Source organism: Pseudomyrmex gracilis, unplaced genomic scaffold, assembly GCF_002006095.1.
Source record: "Pseudomyrmex gracilis isolate BER0280 unplaced genomic scaffold, ASM200609v1 scaffold_107, whole genome shotgun sequence".
Classification (NCBI taxonomy): domain Eukaryota; kingdom Metazoa; phylum Arthropoda; class Insecta; order Hymenoptera; family Formicidae; genus Pseudomyrmex; species Pseudomyrmex gracilis.
In genome coordinates, this window is record NW_018020691.1 from 116,978 (window position 1) to 127,710 (window position 10,733).

Consider the following 10,733-nt stretch of genomic DNA (forward strand, 5'->3'; position numbering starts at 1 on the left):
TTATTAAAAAATACGCAAAATCTGATTTATTAGCAACTTTTTTGTACTTCTGTTAGAGTACTATATATATATATATCTTTTTTTTTTTTTTTTATAAAAGCTTCAGTGTGCGAATTCACCGTAATTTCAACCACTTTATCTTCCTTACCCGATGACGTTTCATGCGATCTGTTAATCATCGTTAATTAACAGTATGCGCAAAAAACTAATCGTCAGTATGCATAGAGTTGATTTTATCAACGCGAATCATCTAGTTTATTTCTGTAGATACTTGCCTCCTCTGCCGCTTGTTGAAACCTCTTAATTAACGATCTAACTGTCCAATCCGTTACAGAAAAACTTATCGAGATGATGACGAGTTCTAACAGCAACCAAGTGTGCTAATGTGTTTTCGTCTTCTTTTTTGTTTTGAACATAGTTGTTTATAGCAATTCGTGGTTTGCTGTTTGTTTTGCGAAAACGTGTCGCAATCCCAATCGCAAAAAGATGACGTAAAATCGAAATCAAACGGAGAAATTATCGCGTAATAATTATAGATGATATATTTCTTATACTCTGTATCGTAATTTACAATGCTAAACGCCGCGACCTCATCAGATGTAATTATAGAATCGGAAAGGCGTGATTATATTATACGATCAATTTACATTTTCTCAACGAGTTGAATGAAATCGTTTTCATCGCCTTGAAAATTACAGTTATTATCTTTTGTTATTTAACCTATTTCGCGAGTCATTTGCGAGTAATTATTGTCGAGAGGTTAAATCGATCTCGAACAAGGTGCGAATGTTGTGCGTAAAAGTCTCTTGTGATGAATATGAATAACAAAGTAAAAAAAAAAAAAGAGAAAAAAATTAAAAGCGAGAAAATACAGGACGAATCAAACTTCCTGCACTTGCGAATCTTAAAATTGTCCTGTGAAAATCCTTTTGCGAATGGTTGCTGCGCGATTGCGCGAAAGATGTGTTGCATGAACGAGAGATCGTTACAGAACGAAGTTACAGTCGCAAGTTGTATTTGTCAAATTACCCTCGAGAGAAAGATTCGAAATAATTTCTGTTCTATGACGATCCTCTTCTCGAAAATAAAAAAACATTTATAAAATTAACACGTTCACACGTGTTGACAAGTCGATCAGGACTGAGCTGCAGGCGACTTGCGTGCTGTATTTCTGATCGTTTGGTTTTCGACAGCGTGACTGATTGGAAGAGGAAGAATTGCTTCACACACACGAGCGTTTTGAAAGACTGGTCATTTGGAGAAAATTGATGTTTAATGCAGCAGTCCGGTCTGCTGCTAACGCGCTTTTTAGCTTGAACACGCAAAGACGCGCATATGTAATATATTAAGTTCTATAAAAAAATTACACTGATGAAGATTTTACGCTCTTCTTTCTTATAATTAAAACTCATAAAAAGAAATCGCGTGTTTGTTTGTTAAAAATGTATTACATGTGGAGTTTCTCTTCTCCGGATGAGGAGTAACTTTAAACGCCACTCTCTCGGGTTAAACGCAAATATTATCATACATTGTGAATCTCTCCGAGAAATCAGTCAGTAAACTTCGTGCGCGTGACACACGAGAGAAAATCTCCATGCGGACTGTAACTCTTCCAATTGCGGTTACGATGACGACGACGGCGAGACGCCGGTGTTCTTGCCGTCTCGCCGCCTCCGGAATTTTTCAGAGGCGGTGAGGTCACCGTAGGGAGGCAGGGAATAACACATATTGTTAGAAATCGTGTATGTATGTAATCGTTTATACAGGTCGCCCGTAAATTGGCCATGGTTGAGGCCGATCTAGAACGCGCCGAGGAGCGTGCCGAGGCCGGAGAGTCGTAAGCATCGTTTTTATTAGGCATCTCTTTTCGTCCGGCATTTTTTTTTTGCCAGGAGTGCAAACGATTCTGTGGGTTTCGTTTCCCTCATCCTCTCCCCGCAATCTTCCCTCACTTTTTGCTCATATTGCGCATCGTCGCGCTTCGCGATTCGCTCCTGTAACTTTTTGACAGCACCGTTAGTTCGCATCCATGTCGTCGATGAGGACCGAGTGCGATCCCCTTCCTCTTAACCACACCCGTGCTCGTTCTGCACGATAATGATTCTTCTACTCCTGATTGCATTGTCATTAAAAAGCCACTGTGGAGTGTGCGAATTAATATTTCCTTCGTCGCGAAAAGCCAAGATTACGAAATATATATGTTAAAACAAAAAAAATATGTAGTTGTTAAGGAATCTTGTAATAATGGCTTTTCCACAAAAACAACAACTTCTCTGCGTTCAAGAGACACAAAATTATGAAACAAACGTTAGTTGGTGCGGCAAGTTTATATTTTTTGAGTAATAGTTTAATTAAAAAGAACTCATGTACGTCACGAAGTACTTAATCCCCGCAAAAAAGAATTTGATCGTGAAAATACTCATGGACGCAGACGTGATTTTGTACTTTTCGTTGATGTGTTACAATGCACTCGCTAACTTCTCAATAGGCAGAAAGAGAGGAGAGACAAGGAGATACGTACCACCGGGAATTTCATGCGTCTCTGCATGCTAACACCTTAATTGTTTTTGTTACTATTTTATATATTGCCTATTCCCATCACTCTCTCTTGCTTTTGCGCATGACACGTGTGGCTGTTGATCACAGGTCGCCAGAAAACTAGTCATGATGGAGCAGGATCTCGAACGCGCCGAGGAGAGGGCCGAGATAGCCGAATCGTAAGTACAAATCACCTGCATGTGTTCACGGTGTGTTTCTCCTCTTTTTATGTACAACACGACGCAACTATCCTTCGCTTATCTGTCATAAAAAGTTCGTATCATCGACGAACGTTTCATCGTAAAATTATTTTGAATAAACAGTAATTTTTAGTATTATAAAATAAAAGACTTTTTCGACTACACATATATAGAAATTTAAAGTTTTTTACAACTGGAAACGTTTGTCTATAGTCTCAACATCTTCTATTTTTTATGCACAAAACAATATCAAATAGATTTAAATATTCACACAATGTTAAACCGTGTATATTTAACTTTGCAGCAAGATCGTCGAGCTTGAAGAAGAGTTGCGTGTCGTCGGCAACAACTTGAAGTCTCTCGAAGTCTCCGAGGAGAAGGTAAATGATTTATTTTTCGCATGACGTACTTGTTACACACAGTCGGAGCGGAACATTATTCCGTGAATTTATTATATCGCCTCCCTTAATTCTTATTTTATATTAAAATTATTCTTCTTGAGCACTAATAATAAGCTCATTGAATGCCGGAAAGTAATATGAATAGAAAGTAAGTTAGATTCGCCTATATAATAACGCGTACATTGATCGACAAATTAAATCGACGAAAGTGTCAATAATTGTGTCGCTATTACTTTCGAGCCAAACGTTCTGGAGAAAAATCAATTATCGTCACACCGGAGAAAAAATTAATATTCACGTGATTAATATTTACGTGCATAGGCCAACCAGCGCGAGGAGGAATACAAGAACCAAATTAAGACTCTTACTACCCGTCTAAAAGAGGTACACACATTCGTGCGAGAATGTTTGGTTTTGCGTTGTCTAACGTGTGTGATCGATTCTCGCGTTTTTCTCTTTTTAGAGATTTTACCACTAAAATCTATTAACCCGCGTGCCCCTGTTGTTGTTGTTTTTTTTTTTTTTTTTTCTACTGCTGATCTTAATTTCTAAAAATAACTGAATAGCGTTTGAAGTTGTTGCTGCGGACTAACGAGAGCTCGTTTTGTCTTTTGTTGTTGCTTTATTAAAACTAGGCGACGCAGAGAGAGGAGACGTTCGAGGGTCAAGTGAAGATACTGGATAGTCAATTGAAAGAGGTAAGCAAAGACAAAAATGAGACTGAGAACTCACTTTTCTTACGACATCTTCCGAATATCAAGAATTTTGCATTAAATATAATTACAGTATTTTCAATCTCGCTTGTAAATTGTTATAAATTATTATTGAAAGAGCAGAAAAAAAAAGATTATTTACGGAAAGCATCACATGGAGTTTTTGAGATTTTTTATAAATATCCAGCTGAATCTATATCTCGTAGATCACGTGACAAGATACGAAACACAAATGTGTAAATAATACCGTAAGTGTTTTAAATAGTTGTATTGTTTGAAAAAGTAAATCGTTGTTCTTAATAATTACGTTAATCATGCAAGATAGCGTGTGGCAACTAAACTCCTTTCAAAACCTTAATATTGAACTCATAGTGCAGCTGCATTCATGTGTAACGTGCGGTTTGTTTTTTTACTCGCATGGCGTGAAAAAAATATTCATATTTGATTGACTCTCAATTAATATGCTCCAATATCAACGATTTCAAAAAAAACAAAACGGTCATAAATCTAGCCAAAGGATTGCATTTCTTGACTCATGTTTTACGAATTACTTACATGTCAAAGTTTTTTTGAAATCGATGAGCAATCACGTTAAACTTGCAATTTCCTGACTGATAAAGCGTTACGTTTGCGCAGGCTGAGGCACGTGCTGAGTTCGCAGAAAGATCCGTGCAGAAACTCCAGAAGGAAGTAGACAGGCTCGAAGGTGCGTATCGCAAAAAAAAGAAATCACATATTATTAATTTGGTTTTTTATTCAATGTTACTAAATTCAATTAGATTTTTTTTAATTGGTGCGTTGAAATTTGGTAATATAGACTTTTTCTCAAACGTAGAGATTAGATAAGGTACAATTTTTTTTTTTTTTTCAACAAATGGAAAGAGAAAGAGAAAAGAATTCAGGAGAGAATTTAGTATGTTCAGTATGATTACAAAGATTTCTAAGCAACTAGGTGGTTTTTCACGAATCTAAAGCGTTCACACTTGAGAAGGTTTGAAAATAAAAAAATAATTCGAGGTATCCGAATGTTAAATAAATAAAAATATTGAAGAAACTAATTAATATGAACCGTTATATTTTTTTCTATCTAAAAAATTTAATCAAGTATTTTCTGGACTTCATATCAATTAGTTTCTACAATTAACACACGTACGTGACACACGTCAGGGAACATGGCGATTTTTGACAATCGTAAAGCAGTTCTACCTTCACCCCGATTTTGCGCCGTGTGTGTATGTGGTGTGTGCCGGTGTTTTATTTGCGCATTGACCCATCTAACCGCCGAAACGTAGTGTTGTTACGCTCGCGTGTGGCTTGCCGTGTGTTACTTCCCTTTAACCAGTGATGTTTACAGACGACCTCACGGCCGAGAGAGAGAAAAACAAATTGCTACAGGAGGAGATGGAGGCCACCCTGCATGATATCCAGAACATGTAGATCGTGTTTTTTCGCGGTGGACAAAAACGCATATCGCGAGAAAACGTTTAGCGAACGAGAACATCCGAGAGAATTTAAACAAACAAAAAAAAAAAAAAACAGAATGAAAACGAAAGAGAGAAACGAATGCAAGCGAATAGCAGAACGGCGGCAACGAGAAGTGAATGAGAAACAAACAACGCCGTTACGGCGCGAGCGCTTCGTGTGTGGTGCACACTTTAATATTAACGGATAAAACTGCAGTCTTTAGGCTAGCCTTATACCCTCCATTACGTCCATCCGCAGTGCGTGTACGTATTATGCGTGCTTGTGTGCGTGTGTGTCTGTATAATGATGACATGTGTGTGTTTGTGTGCGTCACGTGTCTATTTGTATGCGCATGACGCAAGATAGAGACTGATGTAGGATGAGAGACAAAGGGAGAAAATGTGCATGTATGCAAGGAAGAGTAAGAAAGGTACAAAAGAAGAGAGAGAGAGAGCGCGAGCGAGAGAGAGAAAGAGAGAGAGAGAGAGAAAGAGGTGATTCGGTATGACAGAGAGCAAGAGAGAATGATAACAAAGAACAAATAATACGCGACAAGGACAGACGCGGCAGGATGTGGTTCCGGTAAACGAATATGAAGTTATTTGTAATCTAAATCTGATTTTATAGCATTAGATCGTAGCTTAGTCTGCCTTTAAATTTTAATTCGAGAGAAATATTGAGGCATTGCTGCGACAGGTTTGAGGCATCTTCGAGCTTGCCGCGATTTAAATCTATTGCGAAACTGGCCGTGAAGAGTAGTGGAATAGGAGAAACAGGGAGACACATCGAGACAAAATCGTGCCGAGAGAAAAAAAATTCGATGAGAAATGTGAAACCATTTTTCTCGAGCGTGTCTATTTTTTTACGCCAAAGACGATGTTTCTATTATTTGATCTATTATATATTATACATAATATTGTTTGTTTGTTATATTAATGGTAAAACTGCGCTCGCGATTTATCCAACGGTAAAATCAGATTTTTTTCTATCAAAGAACAATTGTTAGGTAAAACAAATCCTCTTTAGAAGTGACTTCTACGAGAAATGTATTTTAGTATTTAATTTTATTTCGTCGAATGTGGGCTTCTCTCGGTACGAAACTACGATATTTTCGGCTCCCGCGCTCCTATTCGATACAAGGGAAAACAGTGTGCTCATTACTTTTTTTTTGTCAGTTTACATTCCGCATTCCACGCGGCTCAGCTCGCGCGAGAGAAAACACGTGTCAGTTCCTTTCCTTTGTCATATCTTCTCATTGCCGCCGATGAAAGCAAAGACAACGATCGATAATTGTGCATTTAAGAGCATTCCACTGCCAGCAATATTTTTTTTTCTTTTTTTTTTTTTTTTTTTTTTTTTTTTTTTTTTTTTTTTAAAGTAATATACTTTTGCGTAATATGTAATATGTCTTTGTCTTCGTTGTGCAATATTGTGCAAATCAATGAAACCGAATCAATCGATGCAATGTAAGATTAGGGACAATCAAGATTGTTTTTCTTTTTGTAGAACAAAATAATTTATCTGGCCTAGCCAATGTGTGTGTGTGCGCAGCGTGATTTTACTTGGAGCCTACGAAAAATTCAACGTGTAATATTTCAAGACACAAACTGGGGAAGAGCAACTGACGTTTTTTTTTTTTTTTACGACGTGCTGCAGCGCAGTTTTCCGTGCTAGCTGAGCCATTCGATATTTACCGATCGTTTGTGCCTGTGTATATATTTACTATATAAATGCTAACCACGGCCAATCAAACCTCGATGCAGGGAACGTGCTTCGTTTCGAATGTAACAGGAAATGAGAGAGATTGGAAATAACCGATCTCTTTAGCTATTCAATACTTCCATTTCGCGGTGCATAGTTTGTCTCTATTAATATTATTATTATTATTATTATTATTATTATATTATTATATTATTATTAGAATTATCATTATTATTATCATCATCATCATTACTATTAATTAATAAAGTTATCGTTAATATAATATTACTTAACGCTCGTCAGCAAAAACATCGCCGATTCCACGCAGAAATTTTTCCTATATTTTTTCTTTATTTTTTTAAAATAAAGAACGTATATATAATGCCCTCGATGTCGTAATCCTTCATAGCTATTCTTGTAGCACTTTTCCTGCAGCATATTCTTGGATGGCCTTTTGATGTAGGAGAATGTACATCGTCCTCTTCCTCGTGTCAATATATAAATGCACGTATTATATACATAATTGTTTTTTTCTTTTTGCATGGTCATTGAACTATTAATAGACTTATAATATGAATCGAATACACATTTAGAATTGATTTCTGACGACGCTTGAGTTTTACTAATTTTACGATTTCTTGTCGCAGTGATGTTTGTTTTAAACTCATGTCTACATTTTGCTATTATGATTATGCGGTATTAGTAAGAAAAATAATTACGTTGACATTATCATGTATCTCTTTTGTAAATATTAATAATTCTATTTATCTATTCTCAATACGAAGATGACGATGAACTAACCAAGTACAATGACATCCGAGTTATCGAAAGGCCACCCAGAGACAAACGCGCGACTTGTTTGTTCTCCGAGTTAACGCCGTCACGAAGGAAACGTTATTTAAAAAATCGAGAGAGTAAATCGCGAAAAGCACAACCACGAGACTACATGTCCCATCGTTGATTTTTGTTAGCCCCTCTCTGTTTTTTTTCTCTTTAAATAATACTAAAATTCTGGAAACGCAGTTTATAAGAGAATTTTAGTTGAGTAATTTACTTAATGAAATGAGTGGTACGACAACATAATGTAATACTAATATTGTAATAATACTGAGTATATATTGCTATTATTATATATATATATATAAAACTGTTTATAATATATATTTTAATTTTGAAAAAAGTGTGTAGTTTGTTTTTCGCGCTGTTGTTACATACTTCTTTATTTTTGTTCTTACCTGCGCGCTAATCTTCTATCGTTAACAAACCATAACGACAACTAATGTCTTGCGCGATAACACTGTGGTCGCCTTGTTGTTGTTGTTGTTGTTGTTAAACAGTCCTGTAACAAGTTGCATGACAAGCGAAGAGCCGTGGTACGTATACCATATTTACGGTGAGTAAATCCGCTTAATTCGATTTTGCTACCTAAACAAACAATGCATGTGACAAATCTCACATATAGTATATATATATGATGAAATTGAACTGCACGATTGTTTTCTATCTCTGCCATAAGAAAATTACTTTTACAGATATGTACATAAAAACTTTTCAGTTATTTGTATTATACATCTTTGACTGATTCTGATAATATTCTACATCTTTGAGTATGTTAATAATATTACAAGAAGGATTTGGCAAATATTATTTACGGTAATTGGAACAATTGATGAGTCACATTTAAGTCTATTAACATTCGCGCATTCCATACCATTGATTTATGTCTGAATTAAGTCTCAACTTTATTATCTTTATTATCTTTACCGCTGTCCTGCTTGGCCAATCCACATGCCTGCTTAGCAGAGTTCACACGATTTTAACAACAATTAAACACACACATATATATATATTTTTTTTTATATACTATTCTGAGCACTTTTTACACTTTTCATCAGTAGACAATTTTACAACTCTGTAGCAGCCTACCTATAACGTTGCGAATGCTTGCAGATGAGATGGTGACCGAAAAGGAAAAATTCAAGGAGGTCGGGGACGGCCTGGATTTGGCGTTCTTCGAACTCTATGGCGTCTAACGCGCGCAGCTACTAACTATTCTCTTAACGCTTCAACAAAAAAAACAAAACCTTTTCTTAGAAAGATAGATATAGCTTGCACTTAACACGTACTCCGTAAGTTACCCATCTATGCTTTTTAACCTGCTCGCTGCTAATAATCACAGCTTTTTAACCGAATGCCTTCCAAAGAAATCTCTTTTCTATATTTCACACTCTATTATATATTACTTTCATATCTTCTTTATCTTAAACATTTTCTCATCTTAATAAAAAATTACAAAATTGAATTGCTTAAAGATTATCTAAAGGGCCGTCTACAATGAAGGTAATAAGGCTGTAAGAGTAGAGTAAGGTTCTTGAAGTGTTATTTCATTTTTGTTTATACAAGTAATTATTTCGCGTTTTTTAACACACGTCTTTCGTTGGTTAACAGCAAGGCAGTAGGCAGTGCGAAATGGGAACCGCTCATTTCGTTATTCCCGTTGTTTCTTCGCCGAAAAATAGTTTACTCTCTACTCCTACAGCCTTACTATCTTCATTGTAGACTAGCTATAAAGAATTCACTCATATATGTTTATTTTATTCTCGTCCTTCAAGTTTATTTTTTATCTCGACATTTATGCAAATTGTCAATACATAAATACACCTGTTCTCTCATACAAACACAATGTAAAGCTATAATGATAAAAAAGATACGATGGTCAAATATTTTCTAATAAGTCTACGTCTTCTTGCAGACGAACTGGTCCACGAAAAGGAGAAGTACAAATACATCTGCGACGACCTGGACCTCACTTTCACCGAATTGGTTGGTTAAATCGGTTAATCGAGCTGTCGAATATTATTTTGCCGTGTCATCATCCATGCGGTTCGATCGCGATCGATTCACGACATCGGTCAGAAATCAAAATTACGATCCATATACTTTTGTTATCGTAAACTAAAATCAATGTACTTTAAAATACGTTCCGAGTTCTATACATGCGCTCTTTTTATTTTAATCACGCGATTACTTATTTATTTAAATCAAGACACTGCTTCTCACAGAAATTAAAATTACAAATATTTAATTTCTAGTACATATAATAGTTTTAACTTGTTGCTGCTTCGGCACTTAAAAGCGCGTGGTAAGTAGTGCAAAAAGAAAAGTCCGTTTCTGCGCGTGTCATTAATAAAACATCATAGAATTTGTTAAAAAGTATATTTATTCTCCGTTAAACAACTCTAAAATTGTCAATATTGTATAACGTCAATTTTGTTTCAAATACTCCAGTGAAATGAAGAAATAAAATATCAGATAAAATTAAAGAAAACTCTGATTTTTTTTTTGTATCCCATCTCTAACGTGTCCAGTCCTTTCGAAAAAAAAAAAAAACTAAGCAGCGTGTATCCCCGAAAATCTTTTTCCGTTAAGTCTGTTGGTACACGGAACTAAATCCCACGATCTTCCTCTAATCTGGCTTCTGAGGTATTACGAAACTATAAAAACAAACATCTGTATTTATTATCGTAATATTTCTCTTTCCTTCTCTCGCTTTATGTAATCCACTCTTTATGTTTACAAATGTCAGCTAATCTCAAAATATTGTAATATAATCTGTCGTGCAATGTGTAAGAATGTGTGTTGTTTGTGTGTCTCTTTCTCTTTCCACTTAAAAAAAAAAGAAAAGAAACGACTAAAATGTATACCTGACTAACTGT

At 35.7% G+C, this 10,733-nt stretch overlaps 1 protein-coding gene across 19 annotated transcripts in view; it reads left to right on the forward strand.

Annotated features, from left to right (window-relative positions):
• Positions 1 to 10,733, forward strand: part of LOC109856093 (tropomyosin) — a 34,950-nt gene that overhangs the window by 21,929 nt on the left and 2,288 nt on the right. For 3 of the 19 annotated variants that reach the window (XM_020431001.1, XM_020430994.1, XM_020431007.1), the window contains 5 exons: positions 2,647 to 2,717; positions 3,043 to 3,118; positions 3,775 to 3,837; positions 4,489 to 4,558; positions 5,207 to 6,683. In XM_020431001.1, coding sequence (XP_020286590.1) covers positions 2,647 to 2,717; positions 3,043 to 3,118; positions 3,775 to 3,837; positions 4,489 to 4,558; positions 5,207 to 5,289 — 363 coding nt within the window. In that variant the 3' untranslated portion in view covers positions 5,290 to 6,683. Of the gene's footprint in view, positions 1 to 1,766; positions 1,838 to 2,646; positions 2,718 to 3,042; positions 3,119 to 3,460; positions 3,524 to 3,774; positions 3,838 to 4,488; positions 4,559 to 5,206; positions 6,684 to 8,967; positions 9,738 to 9,769; positions 10,346 to 10,733 lie in introns of those variants that run through there. The other 16 variants (XM_020431000.1, XM_020430991.1, XM_020431005.1 and 13 more) reach the window with 9 other exon arrangements.